Below are 22,500 nucleotides of genomic sequence, written 5' to 3' on the forward strand. Positions count from 1 at the left end.
AACAAAATTCCGGATTTCCGTTTCATCTTCGTTCTAACTTTTAGACGAGGCTGACTGCTATCGACAAGAACGACAATCAATAGGTGATTGGTTCTGCAGGTTTTGCTTTGCATATGTTCAAGCCATTGAAGTAGTAAATCTTGTATCAAGTACGTGAAACTCCTTTAAACACGAGAAGTACTAGATTAGGTAGTTATAACCATTGATACTTTTGTCGTTTCTGCAACATTAATAGTGTTATATGCATAAACGGGACATGTCACGTTATAGTGAATTATAAGAAAAATGTAACTTATTGCGGTGTTTTTTTTTTTTTTGTAAAACTACCACAAGAACTTCTAATGACATGGACAGTCTATTGGAAACACTGTAATGTCAAGATTTGTTGGAAAGTGTCGAGGAAAATGTATGAAAATTGACCGAAAAAATCGATATCTTCGCCAATATTTTCACTAGCGCCCGTTGCGCCTCCTATGCTGTTCGAACAAAAGTTTTTTTTTAAATCTTTTGATCTAAGAAAGCCAGGTCGGTTCAGAAACTGTGTGGTATGGTATTTCTGCAAGACCAACATCATTTCCACAATGCTTTATTTGTGGACTTTGATCTGAAGGATCAAAATGAACGCAAAGCTGTCATACAGTCGGCGACTTTCCAATAAGCCCATTTTCTTTCAGCTGTTTTGTCAGCTGATCCACTCATACACACAAATGTGTTAATGCTTGTTTATAAGGGTGAACAATGTACACGCATTCGTGTGAAAGACGTAATTGTTTTAGTGAATGGAAACGAAATACGTCACCTATTTCAAAGTCTCCGACTGTAAGTGGTGCAATGAAAATATTGTCGATCATGATGATCGCATCGACCATAGTAGTTACCTGACCTCGACGCTTAATTTCATCTTTCATCGAACATCGTGTAATCGATTTTTCATTACGAATTTGAAACCGGAAAAGTCCTGGTGGTTTTTTTTAATTTGTTCTTAATTGCGTGTTCACGGTAAATCAATCAATAATCTCGAGAAAAAAGAATTTAATTTACAAAAAAAAAACAAAACTTTCAAACTATCAACCATTGACTGCGCAAAATTATAAAATTTCAATAAAATAATTCACCCGTCCGATCAGATTTTTTTTTTGTTCGAACCGGTTGGTGTGTGGTACAACTATGTTAAACTTACTAGTTGCTTTGCAATCATCAAAACAGTCTTCAGTGAAAATTTTCGGCCACACAAATTGAAGAGATCTTCTAGCGATGCACCCAATAATTCTAAAACCATAGCATTATAACGTCGGCCACACGTTCCTAGGTGGTAAACTCGAGGAATTCCCTCTGAACACATTGATTTATTCATTATTGGTTTCGTATTCGTTACGGACTCTGTTTCAACTATAAGTTTATGATTTTTATGATATATTTTTTAAAATTAATATTTTAATGGTTGTTGTTGCTGTTGTGGTTGTATAAGTTCATTAAATGCAAAAAAAAAATATTTTTTTTTAAATAAAATATTCGACTGAACACAATGGAATATAAAAATTTCATTTGTTTATGTTTATGTTTATGAGTGTACAGAGAGAGAGGATTTTCAAATGGATTAGTTGGAGATTCATTTCCATGTTATTCTGCTGAGTGTGTGTGTGCGTGTGCTTCTGTGTGTGTATATATGTGTATGTCCGTGGATTGTCGCGGGCGGGGAAAAGGATTAAAATAGGACGAGGAACATTGGAAAAGTGAACATGAAAAGCAATAAAAAAAATGTAAAAATAAAATCGAAATGATGTCGCATTCGGAACAGTGATTTATTTACCATCGGGTAAATAAATAATTGACTGAGTTGCATGATCAACATTTTAGTTTTATTTTTAAACCACCTGTTACGAAATGCAATCAATTCATTTTTCACTTGGTTGAATCTCTCACGTTTGAAAAAAAAAATTATTTCCGTACAGAATGAGATGAGAAGACAATTCGTTTGTTCGTTTGAAGCAGATGATTCCCAAGTGAGTCTTATAACACACAAAAAATTCGATTGTTCAATATTTGAAACAAATGTTTGAGTTGGCGTTTTTCTTAGGATCAAGAGGGCACTTGTGTCGTTCGCAGTCAGCTTATATCGATGAGAAATATATTTCAAAATATTAGTGCATGGAGAATCCGAAAATTAGAAAACTTGACCTAACTTATGCGGCACCATCAGTGTCGCACTGGCTACCAAAAGGCGTATCGCGCGAATTGGCTGAAAAAGGTTCAGAGCTCAAATAAACTTTATTGGTCTTAGGAGCGCTGCTCGCCCAGTCCGACACAGCAAGTCAACCAAAAATTTATTTTTGAAATTTTGTTCCTCATGTGGCACAAGAACCTCTTGTTTTTCTCAAGCGCTCAAATGCTTTCGCATGGAAAACTATGGACAAGAAGCGCTACAAAAATAGACTTTACGCAACACGGTACACAATATGTCATTGCGCTTGTGTACTAATATATAGTTGTGAATAGATTTAAAACGATGGGTATATGAGGAACATGATCTAGAGTTGTCATTTACCCTTTCAAAACCGATTAGTCATCTGCGATGACCTTTGGACTAGAATTGGACAGTGAGGGTCGAATGTCGGCCTTTTCTATCTGTCAATGTGACGTTTTAAACGTCAAACAAACAGATGACCGATTAGTCATCTGCGATGACCTTTGGACTAGAATTGGACAGTTAGGGTCGAATGTCGGCCTTTTCTATCTGCCAATGTGACGTTTTAAACGTCAAACAAATGTAAATATGTGAAGTGTTCACACAATCGAATATTTTCTTTCCATTCTATGTAAGTAATAGAGCTAAGAAAAATTATCAGAGAAATGTTAAGTTGGCACACATGCGGCAATATAGAAGGAACATGTGAATGACAGCTGACATATTATGTAAGAGAATACGAGAGAATTTTATACGAATTTTCTTCCATAGGTGTCAGCTGTCATTCACATGTTCCGTCGATCTCCCCGCATGTAACATTTCTCTGAAAATTCATACGAATTCGCGATCTTTACACATATTTACATATTTATTTGACGTTTAAAACGTCACTTTAACCGACTTTTGATACTAACTGTCACAATTCTATAATATAGCAAATGAAGTAAAAGATTTTCAATTGACTGTTCAACAAGGTTCAATCAGTCTGTGAAACAGCCTTAAGAAATCCTGCAAAATGACGTCAATCTCGTATCAGAAATCAATATTTCGCACTCAAGAAGAATGCATAAAGGCTGATTAACCTTTCAAGCGTTGAATCCAGGTCAATTAACTGAATTTATAAAATTCAGATCAAGTGCCGTATTGGGAGGTGTAGTGTTATTCGTTATGAACTTTGTCTGCTGTTTTGATAAATCGATTTAATGGGAAAAGACGAACATTGTTTGCTCCATGAAATTGAATTTTTCATGCAGAAATAACGACCTAACTGACCACAAACGGATTTGTTTGCATGAAGAAGTTAAATTTTACTACCGAAATTGTCTTCATCATATCTAGGAGTTCCTTATAACTTATGCTGATGTTCGCGTTTCATGAGAACCGATTTCAATTTGTTACGGCTACTTTACACATCTGATACAACCATGACGTTTACCAGTAGAAACAAGTTTAAATCGATTCTCATAAGTACGCAAACGTCTGCCATAACGGGACTCATACATACTTGAAATGAACATCCTCTATGGTCTTCTGATCTCATCCCAATTTGTCTTTTTAATAAAAATGAAAATGAAAAAAAGAAATTCAAAATTTTCCTTACCATGCGATCCTAATAATTTGTAAAACCTATATTCTAAATGTAGTTGCGGAGCCTTTGACTTCATTGGTTCCATTTTTATAGCTACGTGCTCATTGTTGTAAAGGTTTTTGCCTGCAAAGAAACAAACACAATAGTTAGAAAAAGTTTGAACATTTTAATCAAAGCCATTGGGGCAGGCCGTGTTGTTATATATGGTCGCGTGATAAAATATTATAATTTTTCTCATTACAAAAAAACCAAATTTTCGTCGACGAAATTAAATAAGTTTTCGTTCGGTTCACTCATGGAGATTATACATTACATCATAACTATTCAATCGGATACGTTAAGCCGATAGAAGGGAAACGAAAAAATGTTGACCTCTAAGATAGCAATGGTCGCATTCTCTTGTTTTGTCGTTTATACCACAGTACCACACACAAATAGTGACAGTTTTATCGATTGTTTTTCTGATAATTTTTAACACGAGATGGCTATAACCTTTACGTCACAATCATCAAAAAAAAAATTCGGAGTAATCGTTCGTGCTACTGAACATACATAATGAAAACAGTTTAGGATTCCGAATTAGATAAATAAATGAAGACAAGAAATAAGAACGAAAACGTGATTTTGTGGTAGTCTTAGCTGTTTGTTTAAGGTGGGTGGTTTTGACATTTTATTGTAATTTAAAGTGGAATGTTAACGCATCGAACCGTCTGCACAGTCTAAGAACCTAAAAAATTAGAGTCAAATAAGAATGAAAGGAAATAGGAAGGGTACGCGAACTGTAATTGCAACTGTGAGTGCCACTGCAACTGGGAGTGCCACTGCAACTGGGAGTGCCACTGCAACTGTGAGTGCCACTGCAACTGTGAGTGCCACTGCAACTGTGAGTGTCACTACAGTTGTAAGTGACAAGCTTGATTATTTCCAAAAACATTAGTGTAGTTGTATAGTCTAAACAATCTTTATGTCGTCTTGGCCTCGTGTACAACATTACCGAACTTTATGATCAAAAACAACACTTTTGAGTTTGCTTTCATCACAAAATTTTGACCTCATGAGGCTCATGTAACCATTTGCATCATCCAATGTAACAAATCTACTATTTCACAACATAGACACCCAAAGTTCCACCTGAGCCTGAGTTGCTTTAAATAATCTTGAAAAACAATCAAAAATGAGGAAATTTCCATTTCAAACGGATTTTAAATTCAAAATGAAAGATGTCAAACCGATCCACCCTGGCATCGTGCACGCTATCATGCATAAACTAATGTACCATGGTATGAAGTTCATTATTTTTTAATTAAAACTTTAGCAGACTAGACATATCCAGCTAACAACTCCTTGACCAACAAAAAAAAGTTATTCAAAAGCGTGCAGACGACCTGATTTTGCACTGTTTCTATGTTAAGTTTGAAAAAAAAAACGATGACACATAGCTGACCCATTTATATTTGGACATTTTCCTGCTTGTCATTTTGGTATGTAGGTCAAACCATAAAAAAATTACAAACTTTATCGCCTTGGTCTGTTCCATGCCCCGGTGTGTAAATGGTTCGGGATAAATTTGAACAAAAGAGACAGGTTTCAGCACAGCGAACGTAAACAAAACATGCCACATCATAGCGATGTCAAAGTGAATATTTGTGTCATGAAGAAGGCAACGAAAAACATTGTTGCTTTCGTAACTATTTTGCTGAATTAAATAAAATGTTTTCTCTCCTTTCATAGTTGTTATGACAGGAAGTTTCGTAAAGCAATGAATTTATGTTAAAGCGCATTCCACGTCTTACGATACTGCAAGTTATGCAATAATGAAATTCATTGGGAGAATGGAATTTCAATTGATCAAATCTATTGCCTTTACATAAATTGACTGAAATACCAAGTTGATGCAGCCCTAAACGCTCAAGGTCACACCGTTCGTAAGAACAGGGTTGACATAATTGAGTTTCAGTTTGTACACAAAATTTTTGAAACTAGGCCTCTGCTGCTGAGTGTGAATTTTGTTAATCCGAGGCGCTGTCACACGTAAATTACGACATTGAAAATGATGTATAGTCATTTAGACATGCGTCTGATTTCCCTAGGGTCGAAAAGTCTTATTACTAGGGAAAACAAGATAATATGCTTGGAAATCACAGCATGACATGCTGTCATATTATGCACCTCCATCCAAATGTTCATATTGACGAGTGGGTTATTGTGATCCTAAGCCGAAGACGCATATTACATTTTATGTGTCGATGCAAAGATAAACACAAACTCCCTCACCGAGCTGATGCATAATGTTAGTCTTACCACACATAGACACGTAAAATCCACTACAAATCTTGGTATGAAATTGAAAGAGTATTTTGCATTCAGGCACTACTTCCAACGCTTTTGGTTTCGTGTGTTTATTGACCTCGACTACGCATCGGATCAACAAAATTCTCACGAAAACTCTACCTTTCATCTTATACCTTGTCACGTAATATGTTACGGACCTGCCACACTGACAAAAAAGAGTTGAAAATCTTACCTGTAGCAGGTAACTTTGTCTTCAGGTAATCCAGAATAGCTGCTACAGCTGTATTTTTTTGGATGAGACGCTACAGCTGTGGCAGTTATTCTAGATTACCTGGAGACGAAGTTACCTGCTACAGGTAAGGTTTCCAACTCTTTTTTGTCAGTGTAGAAAATCTGCCTGTTCACAAGGGGGAATTTTTTATCCAGAGCCGAAGGCAAGGGATATAATTACCAGAGTACGTGTTACATTTTACATGCCAGGGTCCGGTAAGCACTTTTTCACATTCACAAACAGTGATGTAAAGTTCACTTTACCGTGCCTTGACATGTAACATCACTAGATTTTGAGAGGTTTGCCTACTGCGATAAAATATCTCACTTATATAAGGCTGTGTGCAAAGGACTCGTACTAATACTCGCGCAAGCTCTCGTATACGTACATGTCTCTAATATACAGCCTTATAGCAGTAATGTACTATTACATGTGATTACAGGGCATGTGATAAAAAGTTGTAAAGTCCAGTTTTCGTGTGAAGTTTGTTGATCCGAGTTTTGTAATGGATTATACATGCTGTTTTCCGAATCAATTCTATTGTTTTCTTCAATAGTGTAATAAGCCATTTTCGACCCTAGGCAAATGAAAACCATGTAAAATATCTTACTGACAATGTCAGTCTGACATTTAAAGGGACATCTCGGCAAGCCGTGATGCTACTTGTAAGTATGAATTACATAAATTTGAGCTTGAAGCCACTTTATTTTACAACCCCAGGTTTGTAATAAGCCACTTTCGACCCTAATCTAAAGATACATATTCGGCTGAATTCTCCGCTCTCATTTTGTTCTTACAGTGCGTAGAGCACTACAGACAAAGTCGATTAAATGCTATTTCCTCTTGAATGACATCCTTGTAATATTTCTTAACAATACGTACTGACTATGCAAAGACAACTTCCAATCGTTTGCACCGTGTATTACACATTCCAAAGGCTGTGTTTGACATCGATTGACATAATAAAAAAAAATATATTTTTAATATCCTCTTCGCTTAATACTAATCTCAAGTGCTTCGAATGCTCATCAAAATGTTGATAATTTTATTACTTTAACCACAAAATCGGATTAATGCAAAGTGGGAATGTATGAGCGGATATTCAAGTAAATTTTATAACGAAAATTCATGTATCAACACGTCTATCCCGGCTTTATGCATGACAACGACAACGATACGAGAGCCCAGGTAGATAAATGGCAAATTTTATACACAATGTTGGAAAGCACGTTAAACCCGGCTAAATATATATAACCGCGTGTGTATGTACAATAAATACAAAATAAAATAAAAATGTAAATGCGAGTTGATTTATTGTTTATTTACTTTACACGTTGGTCATTAAAACGTTTGAATTGTTTGGTTGGTTGGGTGAAAATTAACTTAGCTGATGGGTAATGAAATGAGACAAACAAGACATTAGGCGAGGTGGGATGATCATAAAGTCAATCCTTGCTGTCGAACATAATGTATGACGCGAGTTTAAATGGCACACCAGCATGGCAATTCAGAAAAAGGTCACCAGAACGTGGAAAAGTATTGAAGGCGAAACAGAGGCGCATTTCTTTCCATATGGAAGCGTAGAATCCTTGAACTGACCGTTGCCACTAACCTCGTTTGACTCGATAGACCAATGCTCCCAATGCTCACTTTGTTTCCCACATACAGTCACGATTTCGAACATTTATACCGAATTACATCACCCACGAGAAACATTTGGTCTGAAACATTTATTTTTGATGACCGGAGCCGCACATGAGAAACATTCATTTTGGATGGCCAGAGCGCCTGTCGTGCCAGAAGAGTTGAAACTTCGAAAATTTGGATTCTCTGGCACGACAGGCCTTTCAACATTTAATTTTTCATTCGAATCGTCATTCGGAACTATTTCTACGATGTGAGCCGGCTGAGAAATGCACTAGGCCTAACATCGTAAGCGTTACCTAACGGTTAGTGTTGAAGTTGGAAGTAGCAGAACAGAACAAATGTAACAAAATGGCATAGCTTTCACATCGAAACATTATGAGAGACTCTATGAGTCAAATGGTTTCGGAGGCTTGAAGGTGCGGGAAAACAGGAAAAGTAGGAAAATATGTATCTTTGCTTGCTTTCTCACCAATAGCTACTGATCGACCAATTCGATTTTCTTTTAAAAATCAAATATTTTGTTTCGTCTCGTCAACACCTTTCATTCGACATATCGCACACGATTTTTGAGCGAAAACATCCTGAGAAATGCTTGAAAAACTAGTGTAAAACAGGCAAAACCCCCTGGGTGAAAATCGAGTTGGTCGATCAGGTGTTATAGGTACGAAGGCGAGCAACACAGCGTGTTTTGCCTGTTTTTCACTAGTTCTTCAAGCCTATCTCAAGCGTAAAATATTAAATTTTTAAGAAAATCTGGTTTGTACAACAGTAGCTATTGACGAGAAAGCAAGCAAAACCGCATATTTTAATACTTTTCATATTTTCCCGCACCTCCCTTAAACAGAAAAAGTATGACGAGAACGTACAAGAAAATCCGTGAAAGCATCACAATCACAAAACTTCCGTAACTCGTTGATGTTTTCGTTACAATTAACTGGAACGGTTGTTAGGTTACCAGAACGTGGCAAAGTATTGAAGGCGAAACAGAAGCGCATTTCTTACCATATGGAAGCATAGAATCCTTTAACTGACCGTTGCCATTGACACATACTACTTTTGACTCGTTATTTGTGCGACGATTTGAAACTCATACCAAATGGTCACATCACCCAATATGAGAAACATTTATTTTTGATGGCCAGACCGCCTGTCGTGCCAGAAGAGTTGGATTCTCTGGCCCTTCATCAATTTTTTCTATTCGATTCGTCAATCGGCACTATTTTCTACACGAAATGCACGAGGCCTATACTCGTAAGCGTCACCTCATGCTTAGTAATGAACGTCGCAAATGTAGAAGGTAATGTTGAAAAATGCCGTAACTTTCATATCGAAACATTATGAGAGACTCTATAAGTCCAATGGATTCGGAGGCTTGAAAATATTGAAAATATTAGGGAGGTGCGGGAAAGCCACGATTTTCCTAAAAATCGAATAATTTGTTTCGTCTCGTCAATTAATCAGGTGATCAGATGTTATAGGTGCGAAGGCGACCAACACAGCGTGTTTTGCCTGTTTTTTACTAGTTTTTTCAAGCATTTCTCGAGATGTTTTCGCTCAAAAATGGTTTGCGATATGTCAAATGAAAGGCGAAATGTCGAGACGAAACAAATTATTTAATTTTTAAGAAAATCGGGATTATACGTGCAACAGTAGCTATTTGCGATAAAGCCAGCAAAACTGCATATTTTACCACTTTTCCTGCTTTCCCGCACCTCTTAGAAAACAGAAAAAGTATGACGAGAACGTACAATAAATAATACCCGTGAAACCATTAGGGGTACAATCACAAAACTGCCAAACTTATCAATAGTGCAGCTCGTTGTTGTTGTTTTCGTTACAACAGTCAACTAGTGACTACATTAACTATGAATTTTCGTAATTAGTGACGCACAGTCGCACTTCATCGAATGAGAAAAATGTCCATTTCCAGATCACTTTGTTTACAAAATTGAGGAGAAAAGTAGATCAATGGAATGGCCTTTTTGATTGAAATGCTATTCCAGAATTTGCATAACAGACCCATACGTTCCGTACGCATTTTTATCTGATTAGAAAACGCATATAAAAGACTGAGGGAAATGCAATGAGAACTCAGACAGAAGTGAAGCTGAATGCTGCTATTGTGCTAACAATAATCTAAATTTCAACAAGGAAAACGGATAAGATCCGCAATGAGTTTCACTTTAAACTACCTGGTAGCAACAACATTTGCAGTGTTGCTTTCCTCGGAAGTAGACAATTACATTTGAAAAAGTCTGTGACACCCTTTAATTCCAAACAATCTACTACAGATCGTCATTACATTCGGATCACTAGAATCCGAGTTTGACTGGAAACGATTCGCACCTCCATCCGGTGTTACAGACAAAATGACACTTCCGTCTCCGAAAGACTTCATTCATCCACGGAACGAAACCAGCGATGATTTCGTTGAACGAGGTGAACGCCATAAACGAGACATTCGCAGTGACATTTTAGAAAATGAACTGCAAACGGTCGTACGGGCATACAATTCCGAAATAACGTCACAAGCGAGAACTACCACGAATTCCATCCTTTCCCGGTCTCGAGATGTGAATGCACTTCGAAATTTGCTGGCATTCAGTTACAATAATCTGGCAACCAGCGGATTGAACGATGTAAGACGAACCGTCGGAGAATTTTTATTTGAATCCAATTTGAATGAATCATATCTACAGCTCAGCAGTATGGCTAGCAAGTTACCAGTCACCGTACAAAATTGCTACAATTCGTATGGATTCAAGTTTTCCGATGCCATTACCGCTGCCAGAGTGACGGCCGGTCAATGCTTAGCGAACAAAATTAATGAAGTGAAAAGCATTGTGGACGATTTCAGAACTAGCATCACCGATGCCGTTGCCAACGTCAGAGATGTTGGCGAACAATTGGGCCAGTGTCGCATCCTTGCCAATCTCTATCCTTCGATTGCTGGACTAATAGCTAAGGCATCGTGTTTGAATATCGTAAGTTCCAAAGTGGAAGACAAACAAGCGCAAAATTCATTCCATCCAGCCAATTCAATTATTTCAGGCAATATTTTCGTTACGCGGCGAAACGGTACTCCTTCCACTCAAATTTGCAATACTAATGGGAAAAGCTTTTAATTCGATCGTGACGATACAGTCGGACATGACCCGATGCGGTTTGGATATTCTAAACACAATATTGGATCAAAGCATTCAATCCGGTAGAGCCATCAACAATTGCATTAATGAGCAAAATGGAAATGGTACACTGTACACCGGCTCGGATAATGTGATAAATACGACAGTGCCGGCAAATTAAAATTTTCAGAGGCTTTTGACATAGTTTGTAAATATATAAAATGTCGAACGAACTAAATGTTTGGGGCGCGGCAGGTCAACGACCAATATTAAACTAATTTCATCAAAAATATTGTTGTCATTTCCATGCAATGGTACATGCGATACAAAATGCCCCTGTTTGTCACTCACCTAATCGTAGTTCGCCAAAATTACCACAACCAATTTTTTTGCCAACGCGAAAATTTGGTCCAACCATGAGCACGCCGGACGAGCCCACAGAATGTCTCGGTGCATACATTCCGCTCGAGCTTCGATTGGCTGTTCCTACCGTTGCACCTCCACCCATTGCTCCAGACGGCGGTGCACCGCTATAAATTGAAGAGAGAAAGAGAAGAAAAAAATTAAAAATTTTATTTTTCAAATCCGTCGAAATGACTGTGCCAGTTCATAACTTAATTAGGTAATGCAGCAGGAGAAAATTGGATTTCGAATTAATTGGAAATATGTTTTCGCTAAACTTACATATCTCGCAAAGCGAACACTCAATGTGTTTGTGATTCATTTTTAAGGTAATTTCCACACGGCATATCTATTGCCTATACACACGAATAACTAAGTAAATAGCTATTTTGCTAACTAGTTAGTATATGGGGGGGTTTGTGCACTAGATGTGAGTTTGACGATACAAGCGAAGCGAGTAGTATCATCAGTGAAAATATTCATAATTTCCAAGCAAAACCACATCAAGTCGTAACTAACACAGAGTCCTACTACACATGATCGTAGTAGGATTCTGTCAATTGCGTGTGCAAATCTTGGTTATACACCCTTATGTCTTACATAGATTTGGGCGCGATAATTGTGACAGTTGGGATCGAAAGTCACTCTATTACATCTGTCAAAGTGATGTTTTAAACGTCAAACAAATACAAATATGAGAAGCGCTCGCAAAATTATTGATTTTTCTTTAATTCATTTTTACTAAGGCTTGATTTCCACTTACCAAAAAAGTACTCCGTGTGAGAGACAAAATTGAATTTTTGTTTACTTTGCTTACTACAGTGGAAACCATACTTAGTAGAATAAAGTCTGAACTCACAGTCATCCGTTTCGCCTCCGTTTTCTCTCCGTTTTACCTCCGAGTATGTGACAGTTGACATTTCAAATGACATAGCATATTTTGAATCTATTGTTTGAATGGTCAACCGTCATGACGCGTCATGTACACGGAGGCAAAAGGGATGACTGTGAGGCTCCCTTCAAGTTGAATTCACAGTCATCAGTTTAACTTCCGTGTACATGACAGTTGACATTTCAAACAATTTACCACATGTTAGACCTATTGTTTGAATTGTCAACTGTCACGTATGTCCAAGGAGGCAACACAGATGACCATGAATTCAATTTAACACGTAGCGGATGATGCTCGAGCAGGCACTTTAGGCACACTGGAAAGTGCTAAGGGAGTCGAGGAATACCTCCAAATAAATTTCTAAAAATCAAAAGTCAAATTTTTGATTTTTATAAATTTATTTGGATGTATTCCTCGACTCCCTTAGCACTTTCCGGTGTGCCTAAAGTTGACGAGTCACAATAACCGGCACCGTGTTAAGAAAATTAAACGACTTTCTGACTAGTCCGCAATTTTATTTTTGTTTGACGTTTTAAAAGTCACTTTGACAGATGTCGTAGACCGACTTTCGATTCCAACAATTGTCACAATTGACGTGTGCAAATCAACTACGTTTGCTAACTAAAATTGAAAATTATGACTGTTTTCTACTTGCAGTAGATAGATCCAAACTTGGCTGTGTGTAATATACGGAAACCGTTTTGCTGAATTTATTTTCAAGGCGTCAACAATGTTGCATGTTCAGTTGCTTGGTAAATATATGTCTGTCTGGCTCATAAGTTTGTCTAACATTGTTTTGCGTTTTTTCTATCATAATGCAACACAAAGTAAATGACGACCGAAACACACCGTATCCACTTCTAATTCACGTAATATTCGTCCGGATTTAAATGATTTATAAAATGATGCAATGGAAATAACGCCAATTTTGTGCAAGTCTTTTCGGTCTAGAAACGAATTTTCAAGCAGCCGAGTTTCAAACAACAACAGAAAAACGCAAAACCTTGAACTCATTCCACACATACCCAATTCTTCGCATCAATAAATCAGATTGTACAATTTGCAGGATTCTTTAATGAATTCCATTGATTTTACGAACATGTTGATTTGAATAATGGATAAAATTGGCTAATAAACTGAATTTTAAATATGGCATTCAATCATGCGGGCTGAAACATTTTAAAGAGTATGTTGCACACACCAATATTATACACGAGGCCACAGGACATTGGAGCGAGTTAATAATGAGGACATGTAGCTTACAATGTTGAATGTCTATCAACAGAGGCAGTAATGTAAGTAAATTATGAAAATTGTTGACACAGAATTGTTAAATGCTAAATACAGAAATGAGACGTGTCACGTTAGCGAATTATAAGAAAAATGAACTTTGATTTATTTAGCTTTCAGATAGACTGACGAATGGAAATTTTTCTTGGTAGTTAAAACATAGTAAGACAGTCGAGCTCGGATCGAGGCAAGAGCTGAATGTTATAGAAAAATGTAGACGATGAAAACACGAATCGATTGCAATCGGCACGTGGTTTTTACTCTTACTTTCGCAAATCGATTCCTATGTTCTTTGTCTACATTTTTCCCAAAAGGCGAGCCGAGTTGGCCTCAGGAAAAAAGCTTGGGTGCCATACGACGTTTTCTTTTTACAAAAAAAAAACTTCTGACATCGACAGTCGATTTGAAACGAAGCTTAATTAATGAAATTCCAATTTTCGTACAATTCGCTAATGTGACACGTCCCATTTCTGCATTTAACTATTAAATACTGTTTAATAAAATGGAATATATCGGATGAAGATGGATAAAAATACTGAACGCCAAATCAATCATAATTCGAATTGACGTGATCCAGATTTAGAAAGAAACTTCACACATCTCGTAGTTATTTATAAAGTGACATAACACCAACTACTGAGCAGACACGTAAGAAGAGAAATACTAAATTACATTGGATGCGGCGAAAGTAATTCATTACGTGGGGTAACAATTTTGTGATGAAAGCAAGTCTGTCGTTTGACAAACAAGCTTCGGTAACTGTCTTATCGACATATGTAGAGTATGTATCTTCCGAGCCATGTAGGCGGGGTACACAAGCACACTTATCGAAAAACTGCTACCGTAGCAAATTGTTCAAACAAACACAGACGACTGAGTTTGCGAGTATCACAAGGTTGTTTCCGAAATAATGAATTGTGGCGAGACCACCCAATGTATTCTGACTTATTCCCTGTCCCTATACGAAAGTTGATTGTCACACAAAATCTACGCAAAATATTCACGTAATGGTCAACATTCACAGGGCGTAAACTGCTACGTAATGGTCAGCTTTCGCATTGGGTGATCAATAAAATAATTTCTTCCCATGTTTCATCACTTCATCCATACGCACATCAACTGTTTAACAGTGTCTGTTACATGAAGCAGAGGCACGTACCACATATTTCACGTCATTACGTTTGCTATCAATTAAAGTTAATTTAATGAATTATTGTGATATCGCTCAGAACAGAAAGACAGAGACACACGAACCGTTTCCATTGAAGATTATAGATTGTTTAATTATCCGACGACGACGACGTTATATCATTTCAGTACATCCTGTGTTATTTACATTTTAACAACTGCACTTTGTACTTGTGTGCACTGCTCGTTGAAGATTACTTAACTGAACGATGCACACAAATGGAGCAAACATTGGCAGTGTTAGAGGTTGCAATCTATACGATGCATAATCGTAATCAAAAAAAAAATGAGCCAACAACACAGTAAATGGAGATGTGGAAGATATAATACAATGAGTGCAGTGACATAATTTATATCGCAGTCCCATAAAACAATGGCTCATCTTCCATATTTGAAAGAAATTTCCTTTTTATCATCCCGTCGTTTTATGTTCCATTTTATGCATTTCCTGGCAAAGAGCTCGCAATGAGAGTTCGTTAAGGGCGCCATAAAAAAAATTAGTTTTACGACATCCAAGGACAATCCGTACATAGTTTACGCAAATTAGGTCGAGAAAAGAAACTTGTTGTGCAAAAGAACTTTCGGATGGATATTGATTTATCCGACACACACACAATTTACTCTATCCAGACACTCAATATGGAGTGACAGAGAAAATGAAAACGAACGGATTGTTCCAAGGTTTCAAGCCGGAATATTGCGCAAAGCAAATACACATTGTAGGCAAGCGATGTTAAAATTCGTTTCGTTTGATCAAAAGGATGTTTACAAAGTGAATAAACAATTGAGATGAATCAGCAGCTAATACGTAGAATTAACCATTCAGAAAGGCGAATTTCTGACGACGACACGATGAACGGTTCAATTTTATGAAAATTAAATTTTCGTTTTTTTGTTGTTGTTCATTTTCTCTTGTAACGAAATGCAAATTTCTCCGGCAAAATTAAATTTGCGATTTTCTTCTGACATGCAGAAGCGTTGGATCGAGGCAAGAGAAAAGTTTATTTGCTCGCATTTCTATCACGGCTGGTTTGACATCATTTTAGTAGGAATTTGATCCGTTACAGCAGCTGTATAATGAGATTGAAAGGATATTTTCTCAGGCAGCGTTTTGGTTTCGAAAACCGATTGAAGCTTAATGGTACAAAATTTGCTTACTGATAATTTCAAATAGAATTTAAAAAGTGATCTGGTGCTGGCCATTGAATTGAACATTTGTCTATAAACACTGCTAGGATGGCCCAGTGGTTATTAAGGCTTATCGAATTTTGAAACTTGTAAGGTCCGCGAAAGTGCCGAAGGTGCCAATGGTAGGGAAGTTGCCAATGGTACAGAAGCTGCAAAAGATACAGAAGGTACCATTGGTACGGAAGGTGTCAATGGTACAAAAGGTGCAAATGGTTCAGAAGGTGCCAATGGTACAGAAGTTGCAAATGATACAGAAGATACCAATGGTACAGAAGGTGCCAATGGTTCAGAAGGTGCCCATGGTACAGTTGGTGCTAATGATACAGAAGCTGCAAATGATATAGAAGGTGCCAATGGTACACACAGAAGGTGCAGAAAACATATATGAGACGTCCAAAATTTCAATCAATCTTCAATGAAGATTCTTCATAGTGGCTCGGAAGTCACGCTAAGCCTTTGGCTGGACTGAACGTGTTATTTGTCGTAAAAGGCTGGTAGTGATCATCTTATTTCAAAAATTTACATTAATTAGTCTCATATAACAAGCCTCTGTAGCATATACACATATTGCCATATGGTTAGCTCATTAAATTAACGATGAAAATTGCGAACTTATACCAAGGAAACACCCGTCGTATTTTGATTACCACAGGTACGATACACGCGTAAATCTTTTTTCACCATCACACCATACCAACATTAAATATAATAAGAGCCCCGGATTGAACAGTAAATAATTTTCTCTCCATCATCACGAAATAATGACAAACTTTCTCATAACCGAACACTTTAGCCCGAAATAATATTAGTCAATCGTTTCGCAAAGTTGATTCGGGTTACAACAGAAAATTATCTACATAATCGTTTTAGGCAGGTACGGCGGTGATATCAGGGAAGAGTTAATGACAACCACACTATATCCAATATAGACAACCATTTTCGAACGTTTTTCGCACCTAAAAATGTGAGATTTTAAAATCGTTCGAAAATTTCTGCATGACAAATCGCAAATGTGTCGCTAGCTTATGTATTGAGTGAATGTCGACACATATTATCCCTTTTAAATGTCGAAATGAGTGTGAAAGAGGACATAAATTAGAGATGATGATGATGATGATGATGGTAGTGACGATGATGCTCGTCGTGTATAATATCTTTTGAGAACGGACTTAATTCCAGTTAATAAGTACAATGTTATATACATACCACCGCACCGGGGCATACAGCATATGGCTGGAGTGTTCATTTTTTTATAGATATAGAGACATTGACAGCATGGACAGTTTAAATATTCACGGCATAATGTTTGTGTTCATTGGGATACGAAAAGCGACCCTTTCGATGTTTAATGTGGTGCAAATAATTGTAATTTCTTCGGTGTGTATGTGTGTATATACCTTCAGCGGTATTCGAGGCAATGTAACATACAATGTTTGCTATGCTCGTTTTATGTACCGATAAAAGAAGACCTGATGACCGATAGAAACTTTATGGATATTTAAATGAAGTAATTCCGGTTCTACAGCCATGCATCAATTAGTTGTGAGAATCATTTTGTAGCACGACATTAGCTAAGCGAATCAAATGCTAGAAAATAATTAGAAACCAAATTGCAATAAAATTTGAAAGGATGAGAGACTTGTGGGTTGGGATCTCTAACTCTTCACAATTGCGGTTAGTTAAGCAGGGTCCAGTTAGCTCAATCGATAGAGCAATGCACTCACACCCTGTGTGTCACGGGTTCGACTCCCGTTTCAAGCATACTTCGTAGGGTTTTTCCAAATCGTAGATGATTAAGGTTTTGTTGTTAGTTAACACTAGTCAGCTTTATCGACCGTAATAGGTCTCTTAAAATCTCTGAACACAGTTCTCATACGACACATACATAAGTCAGAATCATGATTCTAAAATATTAACTACTAACGACACCTATGGCCCAATAGATCAATCATACGATTTACAATTAACAATTTATTTCATTCAATTGCGGCTTAGGTGCGTGGAAAGTATCAGTCTTCCTGTGCATCTTATCCTATCGTAGCAAAGCAGACAAAATTCTCTCAATAAACTGATCTGATTGAGCCGTAGGCAATACTGTAATTTACCAATTTCATGCTCTGACGGACTAATCGACAGGATCTGACGGAATATTTATCTGAATCTGAAATTCAATACTTTCAAAAATAAGAACTGTCGTAGCATCGTTAGATTTCGCAAATTAGAGCTACACAGACCGAATTATAATTCCAGAGATGGACAACAGACACCTCACAAGACAGTATTTCAATTTCTTATCATTTCGCGTTATCTTTCCGTCGGCTTTGTTTTGGATTTGTTTACGCAAACAAAAACACCCATGTCATCGTTTCATAGCGATTTTTTCAGGCATTAAAAAGAAGAAGGTGAGTGTCGCTGTGCCCATATCTAGCCTGCATTTAGGCGAGATATCAGGCTCATGCGCCTAAATATCCTTAGAGAGTAGTTGCATATTTTAAGGCGTGGTCTAGAAGTCATATTAAGGCTATCAATGGTTCAGATTGAACTGGTTGTTGGTAGTGAAAGGCTTTTAGTGAGGTGTCTAAACAAAAATAAAATCCCGAGACTCACTGGGATGAATATAATTCCAATTTTGTCCCACACTTTTGATCATTTGAATTTTAATCCCATCATCAACCGATATTTCATGCATTGCTGACGCAATGATTAAACAGTCCGTGCTTCCCCCGGTAATTTTTCTCCCTTGTCATTATTTTAACCCGGATAAGAGTCTTTGTAAACCATATTTTAAACTCACCGAAGTACGGCGGAACTATATACACGACCTTGACATCAAATTTCACCTTTCTTTCGTTTCTCTCATTCTACATTCGAAATGTTCACAAAATTTCTACAGCATTAAATCGACTGATAAAGGATAACTTTTCAATAGATTGTATGCCACATAAACTGCACTGGTATCACAACATATCACACGCACAGTTCTATTAGATTGTGATCAAAAATAAAATTCAAATTTTTCTTCCTCTGAATATTTTCCCGTTTTGCTTGTTGGTTCAAACGAAGCGCAAATTTTTTAGTTAAATTGAAATGAAATGCTGTGTTGACTTGAACCGGTCTTAATCCATTCAAAAGAACTTTTGCGGTTTGGATCGTTCGATGTTCCGTAATACACATTTTGTAAATTGGTAAATTGTTGTGGAAGTTTCCATTTTAATGAACAAACTTCGTGTTAAACGCCATACACTTATAATGACCGTGAATATATATACAGATGATCCGATTATTTATGTGTACATTGTGTGTGTACATAAAGTGTTTTCGGAGTGAGTTTGCGAAAATTTAATACAATTTCGGAACAAGCGGTAAAGTTGCGAAACGAGTTAGATGGTGTCGTAAAGTGATATCTAGGTAAATATATGAAAGAGACGGTAGTTTCAACTCTCAGCAGAAAACGGCACACTTTGTCCATTGAGACATAGTAAATGTATCCGAGGCTTGATCTCCAAAAGGTGTACGTACAGCAAGCAAAAAATTTTACAAAAGAAAAATATTTGCAATAGCTTGTTATGACAACTAGAATAGATTTAGATAGAACATCGCGGACAACCAACGGGCTCGATACACCATTCCTACACTAAAATTTGAACATTCATTGGAACGTCAAGTTTGTCTATGTTTGGTCGTAACTAAGGCTCGGATCGGTTTCGGGTTGACATGTTTTAATTCAGGTTGACCCGAACCGGATTTCAATCCGAGCTTGAACAACATTTCTTGACCTGATATTTTCGATGTCAGGTTCAGCCCGTCCCTGAATAAATTCGACTCGAATCTGACCTGAACCTGAACTTTTCGGATTTGACCCGAACCTGAAATTTTGAGGAGGTATTAGGTCGGGTATCCCGAAATCTTTACACAGATTTTAACGAAAAATTGCAGTTTACCCGACCCCGACCTGCAAATTTCCGGTTCAGATCAAACCCGTAAGTTCAAGTTCAGTTCAGATTCGGGTCGAACCAATTCAAGTTCGGGAAGAACCCGAATTTGAAAATTTCGGATTCTAGTCCAGTTCGGGTCGAGTCTGAAATTTTTGATCAGGTTCGGGTTCCGAACCCGACTCGTTCTGAACGTTTGTCGAAACACCAAATTTTTCATGCGAAAAATTCACGAATTCGCTCTTAATGTCTTCAAGAACATAAGCAAAGAAATTAAGATCTTCCCGATTATTAAGATTTTATCGAGCGTGCTGTGCACATAATAACCTGTTATTAGGAGTTGTTTACGCCATTCACTGTCAAAATACGCGCAATTCAAAGCAATTGGTAACATTATATGCCCGAAAAATTCTCTTCAACACAGAACAAAAGCTTTCGTGGCGATGTAACGTAATATCTCCTTGGTGAATAGCAGACAGTTGGTGTGTTTGAAACATTTATTTACGAATGTATACCATACCCGTGGATGCGAGTAATGTACGACAATCTTCCACATAAAGAGAAAATATTGCAAAATCATTAAACGGAAATCGATCGCACACGAATAGTGTACAGACTTCCCAATTGAGACACAATGTTCTTTAACGGGGTATAGGAAATGTTTAACGGAAAACAAGAAGGAAATGTTGAAGTTACAAGCAATTAGTGGTAACGAAATTAGATTAGAAGCAGGTGCTTCTTTTAGAGAGATTTGGAGTGTTCAGAATCTTTAAAATTTCCATATTTTTAACACATTTCTCTTGTATGGTTTTTGTGGCCGACGGAGTCATCAGTTAGTTTGTGACAATTTGGTATAGATCAGCCGTACAACAACCATTTTCCTTTAAAAGCTTTTGACAAGACGCTCATTTTGAGCCTCATATGAGGTCTATCATGTCACTGACTCATTGAGACAGAGTAATGGCCAAAAAAGTGGGCTTTTTCATCGGGTATCGGTAGAAGTTTCACAAGATTTTGTTGGTAAAGATACCAATAAATATGCGTAAATGAGACATCAAACGAGCGGTGGAGACGATACCTTCCAGTGACCGAAAGTTTCGACAAATCGGTCAAGTAATTTGGTAACTACAGCCATTGGGGTAGACGCAACTGACCACCCTTGCTCGTAGAATAATCGATGCATTGTTTGAGAAAATTATGGTCGATGCTGACTTCAGTTTGCACTGCAGTGTTATATGCTACATTCTTTGGCGTAGAATTTTTCGGAATTGTTTTCCTATTTTGCTGTTATCTAAATTTAAGTGATGTCACCTGAACCATTCGGCCTCATGAAATTTTTCATTTTGAGCTTTTCTAGCTCTAAGTTCACCCAAATCGGTTAAAATTGAGAGGGGAAACAGTTCCAAAAAAAAGTAAAAATTTCTCAGGAAAGTAACAATGTCATTCTGATCTTCCAGAAACAGCATCCCGGAAATTCGGATACGCTGATGACTGGACACTTGCAGTACAGGACAATTTGATGGAAATTACTCAGGAACTTTTAAAGGCAGATCTCATCATAATAAGCGATTATCTGAAAAAATGGCGTCTAACTCCAAGCCTCGACAAGACAGAAGTATGTTGCTTCCATTTGAACAATAAACTGGCCAACGCAAAACTTAACGTTGAGTTCAACGAAAAGATGTTAAAACATAATTTTTGTCCAAAATTACTCGGGGTCAATTTAGACAGATCATTAACGTTCAAAGAACATCTCACCAAAACATCATCAAAATTACGCTCTAGAAACAACATTGTAAGAAAATTAACTGCCACGTCATGGGGAGCATCAGCACATGTTCTAAGGACATCTGTCTTAGGATTGGTCTATCCAACTGCCGAATACTGCGCTTCTGTCTGGCTCAACAGTGCACATACAAACAAAGTCGATGTTCAATTAAATGAATCAATGCGATTCACTAACGATTCAATGCGATTCAATAACTGGGACAATACAATCGACACCGTTATATTGGCTACCAACACTGTCCAATATAGCCCCTGCAAATCTACGACGTGAACATATCTTAATGAGAGAACGTAACAAAATCATGAACAACACCGAACTGCCTATCCATGCCGACATCATATCATCACCACTTAGGCTCAAATCAAGACACCCACCACTACTAAATTCTCTGTCAATGAACTCAAATGATTTTAATATCAACGAACGTTGGTTGGAGGAATGGAATGGAAAGGCACCCTCGGAATGGAAACCACTCAAAAATGACAACAAACATGAAAACCCGTCTGGATTCGATCTGTCAAGAAAACTATGGTGTAAAATCAATAGAATTCGGACAAATCACGGAAAATGTAAAGATTCATTTTACAAATGGGGTCTAACTGATTCACCGACATGCGATTGTAATAGTGGCCCACAAACAATTCGACATATTACGTTCGATTGCCCACAACGTGCCTATAATGGAGACCGATTAGATTTCATAGACTTATC

General features: G+C 37.3%; 2 protein-coding genes across 10 annotated transcripts in view; one reads left to right on the forward strand and one right to left on the reverse strand.

The window, feature by feature from the left end:
• Window positions 1–22,500, reverse strand: part of LOC119075956 (casein kinase I) — a 72,697-nt gene that overhangs the window by 26,547 nt on the left and 23,650 nt on the right. For 4 of the 9 annotated variants that reach the window (XM_037182528.1, XM_037182524.1, XM_037182527.1 and 1 more), the window contains exons 3-4: window positions 11,460–11,638; window positions 3,786–3,896 (exon numbers count right to left, since the gene is read on the reverse strand). In XM_037182528.1, the coding sequence (XP_037038423.1) occupies window positions 3,786–3,896; window positions 11,460–11,638 (290 nt within the window). Of the gene's footprint in view, window positions 1–1,180; window positions 1,390–3,785; window positions 3,897–11,459; window positions 11,639–22,500 lie in introns of all 9 variants that reach the window. The other 5 variants (XM_037182526.1, XM_037182523.1, XM_037182532.1 and 2 more) reach the window with 2 other exon arrangements.
• LOC119075965 lies at window positions 10,074–11,398 on the forward strand. Its single transcript, XM_037182548.1, has 4 exons — window positions 10,074–10,214; window positions 10,275–10,622; window positions 10,683–10,967; window positions 11,035–11,398. The coding sequence occupies exons 1-4, from the start codon at window positions 10,155–10,157 to the stop codon at window positions 11,287–11,289; spliced, it is 948 nt and encodes a 315-aa protein (XP_037038443.1). The 5' UTR covers window positions 10,074–10,154; the 3' UTR covers window positions 11,290–11,398.

The sequence above is a fragment of the Bradysia coprophila genome, unplaced genomic scaffold (assembly GCF_014529535.1).
Source record: "Bradysia coprophila strain Holo2 unplaced genomic scaffold, BU_Bcop_v1 contig_232, whole genome shotgun sequence".
NCBI classification, from domain to species: Eukaryota; Metazoa; Arthropoda; class Insecta; order Diptera; family Sciaridae; genus Bradysia; species Bradysia coprophila.